At 39.7% G+C, this 23,681-nt stretch overlaps 1 long non-coding RNA gene and 2 gene segments (V, D, J or C); 1 reads left to right on the forward strand and 2 right to left on the reverse strand.

Moving 5' to 3' along the window:
• Nucleotides 1-54: 54 nt before the first annotated feature.
• Nucleotides 55-22,907, reverse strand: LOC137134114 (Ig kappa-b4 chain C region-like). The segment is given in 2 exon segments: nt 55-509; nt 22,893-22,907. A coding segment is annotated over 1 exon segment (258 nt).
• On the forward strand, nt 3,990-10,509 carry LOC137134406 (uncharacterized). The gene is made up of 3 exons (XR_010915433.1): nt 3,990-4,290; nt 5,024-9,035; nt 9,896-10,509. It is a non-coding gene; the product is annotated as an uncharacterized lncRNA (long non-coding RNA).
• LOC137101393 (Ig kappa-b4 chain C region-like) lies at nt 21,384-22,901 on the reverse strand. The segment is given in 3 exon segments: nt 21,384-21,838; nt 22,520-22,640; nt 22,893-22,901. Coding segments are annotated over 3 exon segments (459 nt in total).
• Nucleotides 22,908-23,681: the final 774 nt, after the last annotated feature.

A 23,681-nucleotide genomic window follows, 5' to 3' on the forward strand; every position in this document is an offset into this window, starting at 1 on the left:
ATGAGCACAGAAACATGAGTTTATTTTCCATCAACACACATGAAAACTACAGACTGGATGAGCAGGTTTTTATTGGACTGAATCAATCAAAGTTACAACAAGCAACAAAACTAAGAGACAAAGACAGATACAGAGAGAGGGAGCAGAGTGACATCAGTAGCAGAGTCCCTGGAACACATGTCAGGACTGGGGACACTGGTCTCTCCTCAGTGTCTGTCTGACCGGAGTCTGGGAGCCCTGGGTGGCCTCACAGGTCACAGAGCCTGCATTCCTCCACTGGTCTGCAGGGATCCTCAGGGTGCTGCTCCAGCTGTAGCGTCCGTCCTTCTCCAGCACCCCGGGACTCCTGGTCTCCTCCCAGCTGCTGCCGCTGCTGCTACCGTCCACCTTCCAGGACAGAGTCCAGTCTGAGGGGAAGCCCTTGTTGGCCAGACACATGAGTGAGACCTTGTCCTTCTGCTGCTCCTCGCTGGACGGGGACAGCACCGTCAGGCTGGGACTGACATCACCTAGAGTAGGAGACACCAGTCAGTTAGAGGACAGAGACCACACAGTTGGACGCCTTGACTGTGTGAGAGTGGGTTTGGTCCTTGAAGGAGTTTCTGTCAGATGGTTGTTCTGCTCCACCAGTCACTGACTCACACATTGTTTCACTTCCCTTTAAGAAACCTCTCATGCAGATCAGGACAGAGACAAACATCAGACAGTTTGACCTGAAATATGTCCCATTAATCTTAACTCTACATTAGTTTCAAATTTGTAGTGGAAACATGGAGACAGAAAAACACCATGTGACAACAATCAAATGTTCTTCATGTGGATTTCAATCCTAATCAAACACATCAAATGATTTAAAATCTACAGCAACAAATAACAAGAAATCCAATAAAGTCATTTTCAAACATCACTAGTTATCGTTACTCTGTTAGAATTTAGTGGAAACAAGTCACATGTAAAGATCAGAAAGCAGTTTTCAATGTGGTGGATTAAAGTAGTTGAACTTTGACCCTGACAGGAACATGGAAAGATACGTTTAGTAAAACTGCTCTGAGTTCACCTCCATGATGAAGGTGGGGAATAAAAACACAAATACTGAATCTGTTCCAAAGAAAACCAGATAATTTCACCTACTGCTACTATTTAAAACACGACTTCACAAGATTTGATTTAGTATTTGATCAGAAACTTACTTCCAACATCCAGTCTGGTTCCTCCACCGAACGTGAGCCACAGTGATACAAAGTGACTGAGTCGTCGTACAAAAACCTCTGACTGTACAGAGACATGACTCTCTGACTTTGTCCAACTGAACTAAAGCTGCAACATCTCAAAATGTAACTTTAACATTTAAATCAGATTTACTGGTTTATCCACTGGTTTAAAAATTGATATTTATCACAACCAGTTTTTAAATTTCAGTTGCTAAAACAACGTTGTCTCTTAGTACAAAATATTTCCTTAACTACAGTGAAGTAACATGGAAACACAAATATTTGACCTGGAAAACTGAATAACAAGGAGAAAAGCTCCTAAAATTTAAGAGTTTTTAAACCTTTGACTTACTTCCAACATCCAGTCTGGTTCCTCCACCGAACGTGTACCACAGTGATACAAAGTGACTGAGTCGTCGTACAAAAACCTCTGACTGTACAGAGACACGGCTCTCTGACTTTGGAACAAACAAACTCAACAAAATGAGTCGTTGGTTGTAAACAGCTGATATGGAAATTGACAATAAGCTCAAAATGTCTTTAATTTTATATTAATAATTAGGAATTCAGGAAAATGGGAATTAAATGTTTTACGTTATATGATAATAAAAAAAACACAATTTTTATTGTTTGTAATTATTACAAATAAGACAAAAGATGTTTTCACAAAACTCATAATTATAATAATAAAAAGATAATAAATAGCCAAAATAAATAGAAACTCGACAATCCACTGATAATCAGCCTGATCAGATTGATCCAAGTCCCTGTTGGAGTCAGTGTGATCATTTCCATAGAGCCACTTTGCATCAGCAGCACCATGCTCCAGTGCTCTGGGAGAGTTTATAGTCCTGAGAGTTGAACACTGGATGACTGACAGCTGTCCTTCATGACAACAGAAGACACAGAAATCCTCCTCATCAAAAACATGACTCTGATCTCCGTCCTCATCTGGACTCTCCTCTGCTGCTGCTTCACAGGTAAAGTCCAGAGAATCCAACTCCTCTCCTCTATCAACATCCGTCCCTCTGAAATGAAGCCCACAAAACCATGATGCTGCTTTCTGTTTGTGTCTCTGTGTCCTCAGAGTCCAGAGGTCAGGTCACAGTGACTCAGCCTGGAGCAGTGAGCTCTGCTCTGGGAGGAACCACAACCATTAACTGTAAAACCAGTCAGAATGTTTATAATGGGAACTATTTGCACTGGTACCAACAGAAAGATGGAGAACGTCCTAAGCTCCTTATTTACTATGCCACCACTCGAGCATCAGGGATTCCAGATCGTTTTTCAGGCAGTGGATCAAACTCTGACTTCACTCTGACCATCAGTGGAGTCCAGACTGAAGATGCAGCAGTTTACTACTGTCAGAGTGCTCACTACATCAACAGTCAGTGGTTGTTCACACAGTGAAAAAGCATCGTACAAAAACCTCCCTCAGTCAGACTGAACAGAAACTGAACTGATGCTGCAGCTGGAAGCAACTGCAGAGACTGATACTGTTCACTGAATGTACACAAACACCAGTTGACGGTTAAAATCGAGATCATTCACTGTATCTGTTATGCTGAACATCAGTGCGTAACATCTTTACAAACACTCATTTATTACCTTGTTACTCGATAATATTCTATAATATTCTATAATTATTAAATCTTGATGACTCCACCCTGTAGGGACTGATGCAATTCCCTAAAGACACACACACGCACACACACAAACACACACACACACACACACACACACGCACACGCACACACACGTTAAAAACATTTCTTCACAATATGTTTGAAATCCTGATTATCTTCACAGGAAAGTCTGTTTCACTTCATTCTCATTCATTCATATCACGTCCATATAAAATCATGTGGTAAGTAGAGGAGCTATTTTAAGATTATGATGATGTTCATAGGTTAAAACATTATTTCTAAATACTCCCTCCATTTTAAATGTTTAGGATTTATTTTCCATCTCAGTCACCAAAGAACCTAACATACATCTCTTTGGTTGAAGCTGGAGTATCCAGACGAAACCCACGCAAGCACAGGGAGAAGATACAAACTCCAAACAGAAAGGTCGCAGCCAGCTGGGAGGAGATCAGGAAGTATCTTATCTCAGCACATAAGATCTGCAAGAAGTGAACTGAAACTCTCTGTGCCTTCATGTTCTGAAATTGAATTTTGGCTCCTATTTAACATCAATGAGGCTGAAGCCAGTGATCAAGCAGCTCAGAGTAATGCAGTTCCCTCCTTTACCAGGTGAGGGCGCTGATCTGTTCACATTAATCCTCCTCTGTTTCAGTTTGTGATCATTTTTGACCAGATATTTAAATTAACACACACTGACCCCCCAGGACTCTGGGCCTGTGCCCACTATAGTCTCATGATCCATCAGTGAGTTCATCTACTTTATCTTATATCAATCAGAGTTTTTAGATTTTATGTGTCTGTTGTACTTTGACAAACTTTGTACTGATGCACTAATAGAAACATCATCTGACCACAACCATTTTCATTGCAGCCTGCTCTGCATTAGTGACACTATGATGTTGTTAAGTCACTGACAGACTGATGGTCTGACACTTTGTATATTGTTAAATGTTTCTTTCATTAAAATGATTTTGTTCATCTGTAAGAAAGAAACACTTCCTGTTTTTTATTTCCTGTTAATCTGCTGTTGTATTTTCATCCACCAGTCAAATGAATAAAATGGTGTGAACACATTTGTTTTTTTGTTACTTCCTGAACCAGACAGAAGGTTGAACCCTGACAGCAGCATCAGTAAAGTAGATCATGTTACTGCATTTCTCTCTGCCACAGGTAGTAGTTTATACTACAGTAGAAGACTTTAAAGTTTTACTGCAGCACAGTAACAGTCAGTGAAGTTCAGCTACTGTCCGTCTGTCTCAGTCGTCTCAAGATGTCTTCAGATATTTACGCCAAACCAGATTTTTCCAAGAAGGTGAGATACAACAGAAAGGTGGAGGAAGATGGAGGAGAGTGGGAGGAAAGAGAGGTGGATATCTACGAGAGTACAGATGATATCAGAGATGATGTCACTGATATTCAGTCACAGGAAGAAGGTAAGTGATTGGACACAGGTGTAAATCTGCTTTGTTGCTCTGTTCTGTCCACACAGCATCTACTGCACATCTGTTCATCTTGTTGCTCTTCCTGAACATTTCTTTTATTCTCTATTAAAGGTTTTTAATGGAAAATATGACAAATCAATATTACAAATAACTTTGTTTGAGTGGCTTTAGATCATGTTAGACTGATATGTGATGTTTTTCCTCCATTTAGAACCTGCAGCCCATCACTGTTCTCTCTGTATCTATATCCTACATGTACAGTTTGTAGGAAACAGCTGCAAAATGTGTGTTCAGTTAGTTGGATGCTCTTCTGCTGACTACATGTAAACTAACACAGGTTTCTGTTGAAAACTAATTTTCAGGGGTTTTGTTGCTGAATGTGTTCAGTTTTTAGCTTCAGTCCTACTGGTCACAGTTTAACATTTATTCAGTTGTCAGATCTGTAGAAGCATCAGCTCTGCTAAAGAGTTTTACCACAGACTGGAACAAACACACAACAGGAAGAAGTGGGAGGTGTAAAGTGACTGTTCAGTTGTACAGTTCTGTGGTCAACTGCAACACGAACATGATAATCTGTCAGATCACTGATCTCTAGTGTTGCTGTGACATTTTGAACAGATGCCACCACAACCACAGACCTGAACCACGATGCTTGTGGGTAAACTGCCATGATTAAAGCTGATGATCAGTAACAACCAGCTTCCATGTTGTTTTGTCTCTGTAGGACCACAGACTCAGAATCATCCTCCAGTCCACAGAAAGTCTTTCAGAGGAGCTGCTCTGTGTCTAGCAGTGCTGTGTCTTCTGATGGCAGCTGGGATCATCGTCCTGTCCACATATCGTAAGATAAACTGCTCTGATTGGTTGTTTCTAGATTTGTACTTTATTGATCCTGAGGGAAATTTAAAGCATCCAGTAACTTACACAGCTTAAAATGCTGAAATACACAAAATAAAATATGAATATAAATAGTAATGAACAGTAACAGTCCAAGTTTTTACTAAGCCAATAAACCTAAGTTAGCTCAGTATAAAAGTGAACATGATGAGACTAATAAAGGTCAAGAGGGCAACAAAGCCAATGAAACCCAGCACAATGACGGTGGACACTGCTGACTGTGTTGTTGCACCCTGGACTTTGGTACTGAGCAGAATTAAACTGATGGCTTGGGGGACAAAAGGACTAAAAGGACTAAAAGTCTTGAAGCTGTTCAGCTACAGATGGTTTGAGCTGCACCATAGCACAAAGTCTTTCACCAGGCTCCTGTACCCCCCCTCCTGATAAACTCTACAATGGCTGTGTCATTCACATGGGACATAACTTGGATTTGTAGCCAAAGTCTGATGTGTACAGGGTGAACAGGACAGGAAAGAGCACAGTCCCCTGTGGTGCCCCCTTTTTGCTGACCACAGTCCCAGAGGTGAACTCCCTCAGTTTGACATACTGTGGTCTCCCTCCACTTATCATCTGGTGTGTTGCTGGTTAACCACGTCTCTGTGAAGCAGCAGACTACAGTCCTTGTTAATCCTCTAGTTTTTCACTACAGCTGCCAGTTCATCAGTCTTCTTGTACAGTGAATTAACATTCCACATAACCACAGATGGAACAGACATCTTATGCCTCTGGTTCTCCAGCTTCATAGCCCTGAGTTTAGTACTGTCCTCCTGCCCCAGTACTTGCACCTCAGCTCACTGTGGATCTTCTTTTTATCTAATTATCTTCATCTGTTTGGTGAGAAGTTCATTATGTTACAGTAAGTAGGAATGACAATAATGTCATTTTTGTGATTAACTGTGAATCTGAAGCTGTTTAAAATACATTTCAAATTCCATAATGAAGCTTCATTTATGTCATTTCATTAAGCATCTTTGAAAAGCTCATTATACCCTACTGACATAGAGTGTGTAAATTATCATGAAGGTAAAGCACCAGGTAATGTAAGTGTGTAGAAATGTATTTGATGTCAGATGTTACCCACCTTCAAATTTCCCCTTCAATTGGTAAAAAGAAGAAAAAAGTTTGAATACCTTGGATTCATAACCAGTACAATGGTACAATACCGTTGGCCTCCATGTTGGTCTCTTGGAACTGTTTGCAACAGTTTTTCAAACTCTCTGTCCTGCCGTGTCCAAGCGGTGCGGTGGAGAAACATGTCCTGAGGCTGTCCACGTGTATGGACATTTAGCAGACTCCTAGAGCAGTGGCAGGTCCTGATCACTTCAGTGCAGCAGTGTGTGGCAGCGATGCAAACACCCACAAACACTAATGAACGTCTTTCTCTAAGCAGCAAATGTCCAGAATCTCCCAGTGTGAGATGTAGTTACCGTCCTCACTCAGTAGCTTGGTGTAATACGTGTCTCCCACATTCACCATGCTAGCATGAAGGAGCTAAGCTAACTACAGTCCACAGTGTGGTGAAGGCCTTAGAGTCTATGAAGTGAATGTAGAGACAGCAAACAGCTCCTACTGCTCCCATACTTTATAAAATACAGATACAGAAACATTCAGGAGTTTAATGAACCAACAACATTACTGGAACTTTACCAAACATGGATATTGTATTTTTGTCTCTTCCCTCAGTCAGGCTCCGTTTTCTGCTCCTTCCTCCTGTTATCTTCCCTCCTGCTTCGTTCTTTGATTTTCCCACTCATCTAAACTTGTTAGGTTGTCCTAAGCATCACTAATTGTCCAACACAAATGACTGACACCTGTCTTGTCCACTAACAACACAGAGAAAAGGGAGAAAGATGCGTTTAACAACCATTCTGAACATAGGATATTTCATTTACATAAGTGTCCAATTAGAACAGTCCACATTCAACAAAAGCTGGAAACTCCCCTTCTGCTCCACACAAGCACTGAAACTTTGATATCACATGGAGCATCACTACTGTTCACCTGATCACAACCTAGCAAAGGAATCTGAACAGGTGCCATTGGGGCAGCGAGGTGTTTCATTCACTCACATACAGATAGTTCACAGTGATCTGTCCTGTCATTCTTACAAACTATGAGATGGTTTAATAGTATGTGTGTGTGTGCAACAGCTCCAAACTAACTGAGTGGGATAAATAAAGCTGTATTTTATTGTATTGGTCAGAGTAGGTCCAGTTCTCTCCTTCATGACCTTTGTGAGCCGTTGCACCACTTGCTCTGTCCATGTTTTAAACTGTAATTTTTACATTTATTTAAAACTTAGATTTGTGGATTGTGAACAGAATAATGAGTTCAAACTCCAGCAACAGCTCACACATCACATTTCCTGTCAGAAACACTTCTTGTTTTTATTTAGTTTGATCTGAGACAGGAAGTCAGCTTTTTACACCTATAATTATATGCTAATGATATGCAGGCACACAGTTAATGAACCTTATATCTGCTAATGAACCTTATATCTTAGTACGATGACCAGGAAACATTTAAAAATATGAGCATGAGCTGTGTTTCTCAATATTTTTGAAAGTTTTCCAGATAAAATTCAGAAATAGTCATTCAATTATATTTACAACAAAAAAAAGAACAGTGAAGCCTGGTCACAAAGAGTCACTGGTCACTTAGTTTTTAGCTCTTTAATTCATCAACATGTTGACAGAAATTCAATCTGAGTCTGATCTGAGGGTGAAATATATTAGAGGAGAGAGAGAGAACATGGAGGTGGAGATGATGGTGGATGGAGATCAGTGTGATGATGTTGGATCACAACAAGCTGGTGAGTTTGAGTAATTATGTTCACTATTATTGTGGGAACTCAAATAACTTTTACAGCTTCAGTCTCACTGTTAAAGAACAAAGTTCCTGTAACAGTTGGTGATGTCATTATCTTGTCATCAGGAGTCATTTAATACCTGTTTATATCCTGTGTTTCTTTGAAATGATTGATCATGTGTGTTAATGTGTGTGTGTGTGTGTGTGTTAATGTGTGTGTTTGTTAGTGTGTGTGTGTTAGTGTGTGGGTGTGTGTGTGTGTTAGTGTGTGTCTGTGTGTTAATGAGTGTGTGTGTGTCTGTGTTAGTGTGTGTGTGTGTTGGTGTGTGTGTGTGTTTTAGTTTTAAAATGTGTGTGTGTGTGTGTGTGTGAGACTGTGTGTGTGTGTGTGTGAAACTGTGTGTGTGTGTGTGTGAGAGACTGTGTGTGTGCGTGTGTTTCAAAATGTGTGTGTGTGTGTGTGTGTGTGTGTGTGTGTGTGTCAAAATGTGTGTGTGTGTGTGTGTCAAAATGTGTGTGTGTGTGTGTGTGTGTGTGTGTGTTTCTGACCTGCTGCCAGTTTTTATTTACAATAAAAAGTCACATGAATATGGGAGAATTTTGATGAACTATAACCAGGAGCTTTAATCTCAGTTAAATGAACAAAAGAAAAAGATGTGAATGATTCAAAAAGCTTCTGCATGAACAATGAAATGTAAAATAAACAGTTACATGTTATTGAAACACAACAAATAAATTCTGTTCATAGAAAATATGAACTTTAGTTCCATTCAAACAATGTTTGTTACAACTTTTCTTTTCCTCCAAGTTGTAACAGATTCAAATGTTCCTTCAAACAGAGTCACATGATGATGTTACTAGAACAGAAAAACTGAATGATGAAAGAAGAACTGATTATTGAATTTCTGTTAGGACTTTGTCACCGAGCTGAATCAGCATGAAGAGTCCTGGATTGGTCTATGGAATCAATGGTCAGACACAGAGCGAAAATATCAATGGAAATGGTTGGATGGATCACAACCGACAGAAACGTGAGACAGATTCTCTATATAATATATAATACAGTGACATCAGTCATTTTTAGGAGCTAATAGGATCATGTGATAAAATGTAGGACAGTGACAAAATGATCCAAATCTCTTTGGAAAAATCTTTCTATGAACTCTCTTCATCTCCAGTCTGTGATGAGCTGCAGTAACAATGAGTCAGGATTGAAACATGGTTCAAAGCTCTGGTCACAGTTCAGAGGATTGAATGTGTGTGCTGCTCTCTGTATCCTCACACAGAACAAACATGGTGGAAGAAAAACTAGCTTCAACATTTAGAGTCAAACTTTCTTGAACTTGATCTCAGCATGAAGGAGCAGCTGCCTCTTCTCTGCTCTTTAGAAAGTGAAGAACAGATGAAGGAAAAAGCTGAATATGATCATTAGTCCCAGGGATGGATTCAGAGAGCAGCTTTCCAACCACTTTTTCCTGCTGCTGTCTTTTCCTCAGAGACAAAGCTGAAAGTGATGTGAGGAAACCTGTTGACAAAGTGAAAAGTCTAACAGACAGTGACTGGGCTCAGAGAGAGAAACACTACTGAACATGTGCAGTGGCTTTAAAAAGCAGGAATCAGAGCAGGAAGACACTAAATGCTGCTGGAGTCTGAGCAGAGTCACTAACTTTGATTGGAATGAATGGAGGAGATCTCAGAGTCCTGGATCCAGGTTTCAGTTCACATCTGGGATCAGACTTATCCCCATGATCCTTGTGGTGTCAGCAAATCCCCTACATAGTTACTAAAATGACACTATTTCAAATCAATAAAATGAGATTTAAGTTTATTTGAAAGTGAAAATAATCATGAATTTATCAAAGTCAAAAACAAGGTTTGATTTGTTCCACAGCTTCTGGGCGACAGGAGAGAAACAGCCCACTGGGTATTTTGCATCATGCTGTGATAAACAAGGAAGATGGACAAGTGAACGATATTATTATGATAAAAACTGGATTTGTGAAAAGAAGATTTCCTGCTTCCTCTGATGACAGAGAGGTGTGTAGTGTTGGGATGAAGCTGTTTGTCAAACTCTGAAATGTTCTTCCTGATCCTCAGAGTCATCTCACATTTGTTGACTTGTTCATTCTGTGTCACATGTTCAATCCTCTTTATTCCATAGATATTGTCCCTCTGTGCTCTATGGTGCAGACATAGTAGTGGGGTTGGAAGTTGTCCACACAACAACTACATGTGGACTTACTAACTCTGTAGTCCCACTAAACTGCTGCAGTCACAGGAAACTGCAGCTTCACTTTGTCTTTACTTGGTTTATTGATGAGTTTGTTGCTTCTTTATTTTCTGACACACCTGGAGTCAACAGCTGATTATTTTGAGAGGTTTAGTTTGGAAAATAAATCTTTTCTTGATTGTTCTGATAAATAAATATGTTTTAATCCACATTTCTATTGTTAATTTTTAACATGTATGGGGGAGAAAAAAAATAAACCTGAGAAATTTTACACAAAGAAATGTCGACTTTGATGTGAATTAGTTTCCACAGAATCAAACTGATATTTACGACCAAATACAGTCTAATAATTAGTCCCTCTTGATTTCAATCTGCAGTCTGTAAAAACAAAAATTGGCTACAGGAATAAGAAAATGAAAACACATCAACATGAGGAATGTAAGATGTTTTAAAAGATCACATCTATATATAGATATAAATATGAGTCAGGATGTAAGAACATGAATCCACAGCACAATCAGAAACACAATGACATGTGTTCAACCAAATGATGGTGGAAACCAGGCTGGTTTCTATGCAGAGGAGCTGATGAGGGAAGTGGGAACAGGTGTGTAGGAACGAGGGGACACAGGTGGATCTGGGAGGAGAGTCAGGTGACTGAAGGGATGGAAGTCTGAGGACATCTGGTGGACAGATGGAGAATAGCAGGAGACAGACAAATGTCCGAACAAACAGAGCTTCACTGGATCCTGACTATGTCTGTCCTGCATGAGCAGTATCAAAGCTGGTTATCAGCTGGTTCTGTGAAGCCTGGGTTTCCAGAGTGTGTTCATGTGAAAAAAGCAGAGTTGCTCAGTAGAAGTGACACTAACAGAACCATGAATGAAGTATCTAATGTAATATAAGATTAAAGGGAGATACCTGCACAAATGTGCTTAGAACATGAGCAAAACCATTTCTGCCAGGTGAACTGTAAATGATATGATCACATGTTATTACCAGAATAAGAGACTCAGCAAAGTAACAGTTTTTTACTTTGACTGTTCTGTCAGTGCTTGTGTGGTTTCCTCCCACAGTCCACAGACATGTATGTTAGGTTAACTGCTGACACGAAATCGCTGTAGGTGTCAATGTGAGAGTGAGAGTTTAAAGAAGCTTCAACATCCAGGACGTCTTTTAGAGTTTGATTATCTTGCAAGAGAGAAGTTCATCAACCGAGTTTCAAGTCTCCATCCTATGCAGTTCTAAACTTCATACATCACACATTAGTTTTATATCTTTCTGTTTCTGGGCAGAACATTCTCCACAGGTGTTCTATGGGATTCAGATCTGGACTCATTGCTCGCCATGTCAGAACTCTCCAGCACCATTAGAACCATTTCTGGGGGCTTTCTGAAGTGTGTTTCAGGTCATTGTCCTGCTGGAAGACCCATGACCTCTGGTTGAGACGCAGCTTTTGACACTGTTCCCAAAATTCTTTGGTGATCATCAGATTTCATGATACTATTCACACAGTCAAGGCAGCAAAGCAACTAAACATCTTTGAACCTCCACCATGTTTGACTGTGGGGACTGTGTTCTTTTCTTTGAAGGCCTCATTTCTTTTTCTGTAAACAGTGTCTTGATGTCCTTTACCAAAAAGCTCTACTTTTGTCTCATCTGTCCACTTTCTCCCAGAAAGATTGTGGTTTTCGTAACATAAGTTCTGGCAAACTCCAGTCTTGCTTTTTTTTGTCTTTGTGTCAGCAGTGGATTCCTCCTCTGTCTCCTACCATAGTGTCCCTTTTCATTCAGATGGTGACGGATAGTGTGAGGTGACACTTCCAGGTAGGTTAGCTACAGAGCCATGAGCTGTAAACCTCTTGATGATATTGCACACGATCTCTGGAGATGGACTTTTAGCCTGAGATTGTCCATGTTTTTCCACCACTTTCCACTTCTTTCTTTTCTCAATGCTCAGTGTGACACACAACACAAAGGTTGAGTCAACTTTCCTCCATTTTAACTGGATTGTTGTGGATTACTGTGTTGTCCACACCTGTTACTTGCCACAGGTGTGTCTACATACAAATTCTGACAGAATTGCCAGGGTGCTGATATTTTTGGCCATGACTGTAGATGAAAATGATTTTCAGTGCTTTACTTCCTCTTTAAATGTAGTAGCCATGGCGACAGACAGGCATCACTGATGAAGCATGAAAACAGATGGTTTCAGGACTAAATATAAAAAGTAAAGCTAGTTCCAGAGTATTAAGTTGGACAGAACATTTTTGGAAACCTAATATCTATAAATTGCTGAAATTAAAATGTCAGTGTAACAATAGTTGGAACTTAAAAATTTAAATGTCTGAAGAAAGTGTGATGAAATAAACAGTTTCTGTAATGGTATTAACAACTAAATCAGCTAAAAAGATGCAGTAATGTCTACAATTATTATATAAAATAGAAAACAGTATAAGTAGAACTCCAGAGCTTAAGGAGACAAAAGTACAGTTGACAGCAGTCTGCATGTTTCCAGCATTGAACGTTGGATTAAAACCTCAGACTATAGAGAGACATGACTCTTTGATACTGAAAAAGTTCTGGAAAGTCATTGTCACATTTTGTCAGCTGATGTGAAAGTAACCATGAACATAATGTCACATATTTCCTGAAGGTTTAGATTTTATATTTGACAGTAATCTGTGATGTCTTTAAGTCTTTATTAGAATTATGTTAATTTGAATGAAAAAGATAAGAAGCTAATCAATACTTTAATAAACTGATTGATCCACTGATAATCAGCCTGATCAGATTGATCCAAGTCCCTGTTGGAGTCAGTGTGATCATTTCCATAGAGCCACTTTGCATCAGCAGCACCATGCTCCAGTGCTCTGGGAGAGTTTATAGTCCTGAGAGTTGAACACTGGATGACTGACAGCTGTCCTTCATGACAACAGAAGACACAGAAATCCTCCTCATCAAAAACATGACTCTGATCTCCGTCCTCATCTGGACTCTCCTCTGCTGCTGCTTCACAGGTAAAGTCCAGAGAATCCAACTCCTCTCCTCTATCAACATCCGTCCCTCTGAAATGAAGCCCACAAAACCATGATGCTGCTTTCTGTTTGTGTCTCTGTGTCCTCAGAGTCCAGAGGTCAGGTCACAGTGACTCAGCCTGGAGCAGTGAGCTCTGCTCTGGGAGGAACCACAACCATCAACTGTAAAACCAGTCAGAATGTTTATACTTGGAGCAGCAACCATGCTTTAGCCTGGTACCAACAGAAAGATGGAGAACGTCCTAAGCTCCTTATTTATTATGCCACCACTCGAGCATCAGGGATTCCAGATCGTTTTTCAGGCAGTGGATCAAACTTTGACTTCACTCTGACCACCAGTGGAGTCCAGACTGAAGATGCAGCAGTTTACTACTGTCAGAGTTATCACTACATCAACAGTCAGTATGTGTTCACACAGTGAAAAAGCATCGTACAAAAACCTCCCTCAGTCAGACTGAACAGAAACTGAACTGATGCTGCAGCTGGAAGCTACTGCAGAGACTGATACAGTTCACTGAGGACACACACACACACACACACACAGACACACAAAAATCAGTTGATGATTAAAGTCTATTGTGATAAACATGAATATAAAGCAACAAAAACATCTTTACAAACATTTCCTTCTCTATTAATAGTAGCTTAATAATTACATGTATATGAGAATATAAAATCATTCACAGCATTAAGTTAAATAATTTTGTTTAAATAATTGTAACTACCTTATTAAAACCCAGTCTAAAGATAAGCATCACTTACACCAAATTCCAAAACACTATATCTTTGTTAGCTCCTAAGATCTAAACAAAATTCAATATTCAGTAAAGATCAGTGACTTCATTTGTTCACATACATGTAAATATAATCATCATAACACAGTTTCACTGATGCTACTTCAAAGCTAAACTGCAATGAGATTAAAAGAAACAGCATTTGTCCACATTGTCCATCTACTTTTTGTTGTGCAGTGTGATGTCCTCTGACCTCTGACCTTTAGCTTGTTGGCTCTCCTCTCACAGGTACATGTAACTGGTGGCAAATAAAGTGACAGACGCCAAAAACACTTCCATATAACTGATTTCTTTACTAACAGGAATTTCAGATGAGATGTGGAAGTTGGTGAATGTTGCTGTGAAAACTCAATAAAGGCCTGGAGAGAGTCTTATAGAAAGGACTGAGGTGAAATTTTTTATAGTGGTTCAGAGAATTGGACCCAGGTTTTTGGAGTTCATGGCCCCGTCCTGTACCTGTACCTGTAGCAGGAGGCCAGAGGTCGTCACATGAGCATTTATGGCAGATGGAGTCGACCAGTTGTCATTGAACTTTTCAGAGTCTCAGGCCTCTCAGCACTTTATAATACGATAAACTTTATTGTCTGTCCCAACCGGAGACAGTAATTCCTCTTTGACAAAGCTCCACACTTCACACGTACTACGTACAATACAGATACAATTAACACAGTTCAAAACAACAACCAGATAAAATGTCTACTTTTTGCTTTTCAGAATAGTTATTGTTCTGGTGATGAATGATTTTTTTCCAGTGGGACTTTATAACACCTGACCGATGGCAGCAGCGGGAAAGAAATGTGTAGGGGATGAGAAGGGTCCTCAGTAATCCGGGTTGCTTTCCTCACCACCAATCGGCTGTAAAGCTCAGAAAGAGGAGTCTGTGGTGATCCGGTTCTCTTGCTGCCCTGATTAATTAAAAGTTTGGTTTTGTGTTAAAAGGTGAAATTATAATAGGTTGTGATGTTGAAGATGAGGATGGATTCAAAGAGTGATGTGTAAACCAACGTTAATATTTTTTATACACTGAGTCAGCATGTTGTGTGAAGGACAAGCAGGTGTCAATCTCTGTCCCTAGATATTTAAAGGATTGCACCTGCTCCACCGACTGGCCCTGGATACTCAGTGGTTGAGTCAGCAAAGGGGAGGTTTTTCCTCTGGCCCCAAAGCACAGTTCTTTTGTCTTTGTTATGTTCAGCTCCATCCTGTTGACCTCCTGCTGGTGTTGAGACAGAGTCTGGATGTCAGTCACGTGAGCCACCAGGGCCATGTCGTCTGCATACTTTAAGAGCTTCATTCCTCCCTTGTTGCAGCAGATATTATTTGTGTGGACAGAGAAGAGCATGGGAGACAAAGCACATCCCTGAAGCAGTCCTGTGTTTAAAACCAATGTACTGGATTTAAAACCATTAAAAAGCACATGTTGTGGCCTGTTCTGTAGAACATTCTTTATCCATAAAAATAATGTGGGTGCACATGAAGACCGGAGAGGCAGTGCAATACAGTGTCCGTCTGTACTGTGTTAAAAGCAGAAGAAAACTCCTTTTTGCAGTTTGTTTGCACCAACATTAAACAGTCCCACAAATGTCATTGTCTCCATATCAGCTGCTGAATGGACCATGTGTGGTGATTCAGATCCTTTCAGGGGAAGTCATTTTGGGACTGACTTCACTCTTTGCATCAGCAGGGTTCAGTCTGTAGATGCAGTTTATTAGAGGAGGGGGACCAATGTCAACAATTAGTGGCACAGAAATTCAGTGAAGAGCTTTGATTAAAGCAGTTTCTAAGTAAGACCACCACGTTAAGACTGTCAGCGTGAAAATGTGTATTTAAGGGAGATATTTTTCTTCATAAATATATTTGCCCGTAGTTGCCCATCACCTTTCTCACAACAACAGTAAATACATACATTTAGTTTCAAATATATGATTAAGTTGACTGTGTTTTCTGTTTGCTGCCAGAACCTTTTTTATTGGACTGTGAATTGAAAAATGGATCACGAGTCTTTCAAAATCTCCCATTTTCCTCTGTTTAACTTATACCAAGACGTCTGTATTTATCAGTCAATGCAGTTATAATACTACTGTGTATTATTTGGAGACAACAATGTCTCTGGATTAACAGGACTGCTGGGTAAACTAAAGAAATGTCTTTAACCCAGCTTCTTTGTGAGTATTTGTAATAATGGGATCACTGAGATCTGCTGCACTTTGAATTCCCAACTTCTGTCACTTATGAAGTGTATCATACATAAGTATTCAGACCCTTTGCAACAACACTTGAAATGTAGCTCAGGTGCCTCCAATTTCTCTTGATCCTTGCTGAGATGTTTCTACACCTTGACTGGAGTCCACCTGTGGTCAATCAAATTGATTGGACATGATGTGGAAAGGCGCACACCTCTGTATAGAAGCCCTCACAGCTGACGATGCAGACTGTCTCAGAGCAAAGGGCCTTAGTCAGAGCGGTGACCAAAAACCCAATGGTCATTCTGACTGAGCTCCAGAGATTCTGTGTTGAGATGGGACAAAGTTCCAGAAGGACAACTGTAACTGCAGCTCTCCACTGATCTGGGCTTTATGGCAGAGTGGCTAGAAACAAACCCCCCCCTAAGTCCAATCACATGAAACCTGCTTGGAGTTTACAAAAAGGACCTGAGACTGTAATTGATGCCGAAGATGCTTCAACAAAGTCCTGAGCAAAGGGTCTGAATACTTATGTACACGTGATATTTCAGTTTTTCATTTAAATAAATTTACAGACGTTTCTAAAATTCTGTTCCCACTTTGTCATTATGGTTTACAGAGTGTAAATTAATAAGAAAAAAATGGAAATGAAACAAGTGTAGCATGAGGCTGTGACATAACAAAATTAAAAAACAGTGAAGGGGGTGAAAACTTTCCAAATGCTGTGTGTCAGCATCTCATCTGTCTTTATTAACATATAAATGAGACATGGATCCTCGTCAGGGCCAGAGGTTAGTAATAGTGATAAATGTTGATATAAAACGTGTCGTTTAAGGGTGTTTCTACTTCCATTTATGGCAAATTGTGGGAGTGAAAATGAAGCTTGTGCATGTTCACATTAAAAATGTGGTAAAAATAAAAGAATCTGCATCCTTCTGTCCTGCTCCACCAGTCACTGACTCCTACATTGTTTCACTTCCCTTTAAGAAACCTGTCATGTAAATCAGCACAGAAAGAGTCCTCATATGACCCAAATCACCCCAAACTACTAAAGTTTTCACAGCCCAAGTACATAAAACTAAGTTAACTAAGGAAAAAAGTGTCTTTATAATGTAGAAATTACATTATTCCAAAACCCTTGCTGTTTAAAAAATTCACCATAAAGTTTGATCTCTTTACTGTTTAAACATGGTAAAAACTATGAGGTACAATGTACAAACAGAACATGTTATGTTGAACCACTTTAATTGGTTTGTTTCTCCAAATTAATCTACGTTTCTACACTAAAATCTCAAAATCCAGTCTTTAAAATTTTTTCTGGAAAACAGAGTTATAGACAAATAAATGTGCAAAAAATAAAACTATTAAAGACAAAAGCGAAAGTGTATAACTGTAATCTTATGCCCCCTGACATTTTTTCACTGCTCCCCTAAACCAAGCAACTAGATCTGACATTTGTTCAAGGGGTTTTGTCACAACTTTCATTTCAATCATTTCCATAGAGCCACTTTGCATCAGCAGCACCATGCTCCAGTGCTCTGGGAGAGTTTATAGTCCTGAGAGTTGAACACTGGATGACTGACAGCTGTCCTTCATGACAACAGAAGACACAGAAATCCTCCTCATCAAAAACATGACTCTGATCTCCATCCTCATCTGGACTCTCCTCTGCTGCTGCTTCACAGGTAAAGTCCAGAGAATCCAACTCCTCTCCTCTATCAACATCCGTCCCTCTGAAATGAAGCCCACAAAACCATGATGCTGCTTTCTGTTTGTGTCTCTGTGTCCTCAGAGTCCAGAGGTCAGGTCACAGTGACTCAGCCTGGAGCAGTGAGCTCTGCTCTGGGAGGAACCACAACCATCAACTGTAAAACTAGTCAGAGAGTGTATGGTGGGAGCAATTTGCACTGGTACCAACAGAAAGATGGAGAAACTCCTAAACTGATTATTCGATATGCCAGCACTCGAGCATCAGGGATTCCAGATCGTTTTTCAGGCAGTGGATCAAACTCTGACTTCTCTCTGACCATCAGTGGAGTCCAGACTGAAGATGCAGCAGTTTACTACTGTCAGAGTTATCATGAAATCAACAGTCAGTATGTGTTCACACAGTGAAAAAGCATCGTACAAAAACCTCCCTCAGTCAGACTGAACAGAAACTGAACTGATGCTGCAGCTGGAAGCTACTGCAGAGACTGATACAGTTCACTGAATGTACACAAACACCAGTTGATGGTTAAAATCGAGATCATTCACTGTATCTGTTATGCTGAACATCAGTGTGTAACATCTTTACAAAGACTCATTTGTTACCTTCTTACTTGATAATATTTTATAATTATTAAATCTTGATGACTCCACCCTGTAGGGACTGATGCAATTCACTAAACACACACACACACACACAATTTTGCAAAACACTAAATAATTTCTCCATCTCAGCTTCTAACTGTCTATTCAAACAAAAAAATTCATCATAATTCTATATTCTCAAAAAGCCAAAAAAGGCTGTTTAAGTGTCTCAGCTTTAAACGTTTTCAGCTAAATATAACTGAACAAAACCATGAAGACAAAGATCAGCATCAGAACCCTTGATGAGTGAAGACAGTCCAAAGATAAACATCACATCCCTGAAATCCTACAAAACTTCATCTTTGTTAACATATGAACTAAATTCAGAATCAGTTTGGATCATAAAAAGTCAAAGATCAGTGACTTCATTTGTTAATATAAATAACTAAAAATCACTGTAACAAACTGTACAATCATACATTTTCTCTAATATTTGACTGGAAAACTAAAATATAAACAGATTCAAAGATCATTTGGAAACAGCTGTAAACAAAACTATGTGTCCACATTGTCCATCTACTTGTTGTGGAGTGTGACGTCCTCTGACCTCTGTGCTTTAACTTGTTTGCTCTTCTTTCACAGTTACATGTAACTGGTGGTGTTTGTCTCAAAGGCAAAGAAAGTAAAAGACACTGAAAACACACTTGAAGAATTTCTAGACAGAACATAAAGTGTGAAATAAGAGACGTGTGTAAGTCAGTTAAAAACTCCTAAAGGATCCACATTAAAGGCCTGGAGAGAGTCTTACAGAAAGGACTGAGGTGGAAACTTTGCTTTTGGTTGAAAGCACTGCTGCACTGATGGGAAACCCCCTGATCCACTGAGGACAGTTCCAGCTGAGTGACTGTGTGTGTTTGCATATGTGTCCTGCCTCTGTCTCCCAGCTGTTAAGAGACCAGTGTTGATCAGGGTCTGTCCAGGCCTTTCAGAGCCACTGACACGCCGGCAGCACAATGATGATGTCTCTGAGTCTACTGCTGTCCACCCTGGGGCTCCTTGTTCAGGGTGAGACTCTCTTGTGAAAACTTTGCTTCAGGATAAAGCAAAGTTTCAGGTTCTTCAGGTTCAGGTGCTTCAGGTTCACCACAATGATGTTCTGCTCTGATGGAGAAACACTGAAACAAGCAGCATTGACCTTCTTCCATCTATTGTCCATGTTAAACAAATGATCCTCTTCTGTTTGGATGCTGATCATCTTTGTCCAAGCTGGATTTGTCTCAATAACCCTTCTCCTCTTTTTCATGGTTTCCAGGTTCATCAGGACAAATCACCCTGACTCAGTCTCCTGGATCTCAGTCTGTTGTTCCAGGACAGACTGTGTCCATCACATGTAAATCCAGTCAGAGTATTAGTAACAACCTGCACTGGTACCTTCAGAAACCTGGAGAAGCTCCAAGACTTCTTGTGAGATATGCTACAACTCGTCAGTCTGGAGTTTCTGATCGTTTCAGTGGAAGTTATTCTGGGACTGACTTCACTCTGTCCATCAGTGGAGTTCAGGCTGAAGATGCAGGAGTTTATTACTGTCAGCAGGGTTACAGCTTCCCGTTTACACAGTGAAAAAACGTTGTACAAAAACCTCCCTGAGCTGAAGAGGAACTGATCTGACAACAACTGTAATGAAACTAAAACACTAAAGGTTTGTACAGTAACACAGAACATAACAAGTCAAAGCACAAAATCACAGAAACAGATCATTTATTAAAGTACTTCAAATAAAAACTGAGTTTTACCTGCTGTTAAACAGTCACTTGTACTGACTGTTTTCTGTAACAATGAAACGTGGATTGAAATAATGACAGATCTGTCTTAATGTCTAAAAAGTCAAAAATCTTAGTAAATATATAAATAAAAGTTTCTTTTAACTCCACACATTATAAGATTTTTTTAAATAAACATTTTTGTCCTTTGAGGTTTAGTTTATCATTTATATTCAATGCACTTAAATGAGCATATTAAAAAATAGAAATCATGATCTTGTTTAGTTTTTGTTCCCATCAACTGTGACCTTCTTGTCTATTTATACACATATATACAGCACAATACTAATAAAACACACACACACACACACACGCACACACACACACACACACAGCTTCATCAGGAATTGTGTTGGAATTGTCACGTGTGTGTCAGACACAGGTTTATAGGTTTACAGTTACGTTTGCATCCCCCTACATCCCCCATGTAAGGAGACACAATCTGAACCTAAACCTACAGTAACATAGTAATAATGTACATTCTTCATCAATTATTTAAAAATGAGCTTTAATTATTTCTGATGAAGGAACATTTGTACCAGCTGAATGTGCCATAAAAGATATGATGATGACAAAAATGACTTGTTTCTCCATCTAACAATAGCAAAATGCAAACTTTTGCATCCAACTGTAGGACTTATTAATTGTCACGCAGTTGTCATTTAATTAGCATCACTCAGTCAGTATCATCAGTACCATGTGTCCACGTGTTGATAAGAGTATTAAAACTTGAAAAATGTCTCTTTACAGTAAAATCTGATTGAAAACATTTCCATTTATTTTTGTCTGATTAATTGCAATTTAAACATTTCCTCAACTGACATCTCTACTAATGACCAAAGCTCTCAACTTGAGAACCCAAATAAAAGTGGAAGAGTTACAATGTATAAACCTGTAAGGTCCATTGTTTATGTGGGTCTTACAGTTTGAACTAAGTGGAGTTTATCATGAGTGGATCTAATGAAACTATGAGCACAGAAACATGAGTTTATTTTCCATCAACACACATGAAAACTACAGACTGGATGAGCAGGTTTTTATTGGACTGAATCAATCAAAGTTACAACAAGCAACAAAACTAAGAGACAAAGACAGATACAGAGAGAGGGAGCAGAGTGACATCAGTAGCAGAGTCCCTGGAACACATGTCAGGACTGGGGACACTGGTCTCTCCTCAGTGTCTGTCTGACCGGAGTCTGGGAGCCCTGGGTGGCCTCACAGGTCACAGAGCCTGCATTCCTCCACTGGTCTGCAGGGATCCTCAGGGTGCTGCTCCAGCTGTAGCGTCCGTCCTTCTCCAGCACCCCGGGACTCCTGGTCTCCTCCCAGCTGCTGCCGCTGCTGCTGTCGTCCACCTTCCAGGACAGAGTCCAGTCTGAGGGGAAGCCCTTGTTGGCCAGACACATGAGTGAGACCTTGTCCTTCTGCTGCTCCTCGCTGGACGGGGACAGCACCGTCAGGCTGGGACGGACATCACCTACAGAAGGAGACACCAGTCAGTTAGAGGACAGAGACCACACAGTTGGACGCTTTTACTCTTTGAGAGTGGGTTTGGTCCTTGAAGGAGTTTCTGTCAGATGGTTGTTCTGCTCCACCAGTCACTGACTCACACATTGTTTCACTTCCCTTTAAGAAACCTCTCATGCAGATCAGGACAGAGACAAACATCAGACAGTTTGACCTGAAATATGTCCCATTAATCTTAACTCTACATTAGTTTCAAATATGTAGTGGAAACATGGAGACAGAAAAACACCATGTGACAACAATCAAATGTTCTTCATGTGGATTTCAATCCTAATCAAACACATCAAATGATTTCAAATCTACAGCAACAAATAACAAGAAATCCAATAAAGTCATTTTCAAACATCACTAGTTATCGTTACTCTGTTAGAATTTAGTGGAAACAAGTCACGTTTAAAGATCAGAAAGCAGTTTTCAATGTGGTGGATTAAAGTAGTTTAACTTTGACCCTGACAGGAACATGGAAAGATACGTTTAGTAAAACTGCTCTGAGTTCACCTCCATGATGAAGGTGGGGAATAAAAACACAAATACTGAATCTGTTCCAAAGAAAACCAGATCATTTCACCTGCTGCAACTATTTAAAACACGACTTCACAAGATTTGATTTAGTATTTGATCAGAAACTTACTTCCAACATCCAGTCTGGTTCCTCCACCGAACGTGAGCCACAGTGATACAAAGTGACTGAGTCGTCGTACAAAAACCTCTGACTGTACAGAGACACGACTCTCTGACTTTGTCCAACTGAACTAAAGCTGCAACATCTCAACATGTAACTTTACCATTAAAGTCAGATTTACTGGTTTATCTACTGGATTAAAAATTGATATTTATCAAAACCAGTTTTTAAATTTCAGTTGCTAAAACAACGTTGTCTCTTAGTACAAAATATGTCCTTAACTACTGTGAAGTAACATGGAAACACAAATATTTGACCTGGAAAACCGAATAACAATGAGAAAAGCTCCTGAAATATCAGAGTTTTTAAAACTTTGACTTACTTCCAACATCCAGTCTTGTTCCTCCACCGAACGTGTACCACAGTGATACAAAGTGACTGAGTCGTCGTACAAAAACCTCTGACTGTACAGAGACACGACTCTCTGACTTTGGAACAAACAAACTCAACAAAATGTGTTGTTGGTTGTAAACATGTCTCAGCTGATATGGAAATTGACAATAACTTCAAAATGACTTTAATTTAAAATTAATAATTTAATTACCATGAAAATGTTAATAAATATTTTACTATATATGATCATATAAAAATTAGTTTGTAATTATTATATATAAGAAAAAAGATGTTTTCACAAAAGTCCCAAATAATAAAAAGATAATAAATAACCAAAATAAATAATAATTCATTAATCCACTGACAATCAGCCTGATCAGAATGATCCAAGTCCCTGTTGGAGTCAGTGTTATCATTTCCATAGAGCCACTTTGCATCAGCAGCACCATGCTCCAGTGCTCTGGGAGAGTTTATAGTCCTGAGAGTTGAACACTGGATGACTGACAGCTGTCCTTCATGACAACAGAAGACACAGAAATCCTCCTCATCAAAAACATGACTCTGATCTCCGTCCTCATCTGGACTCTCCTCTGCTGCTGCTTCACAGGTAAAGTCCAGAGAATCCAACTCCTCTCCTCTATCAACATCCGTCCCTCTGAAATGAAGCCCACAAAACCATGATGCTGCTTTCTGTTTTTGTCTCTGTGTCCTCAGAGTCCAGAGGTCAGGTCACAGTGACTCAGCCTGGAGCAGTGAGCTCTGCTCTGGGAGGAACCAC

Source organism: Channa argus, chromosome 1 (assembly GCF_033026475.1).
Source record: "Channa argus isolate prfri chromosome 1, Channa argus male v1.0, whole genome shotgun sequence".
NCBI classification, from domain to species: domain Eukaryota; kingdom Metazoa; phylum Chordata; class Actinopteri; order Anabantiformes; family Channidae; genus Channa; species Channa argus.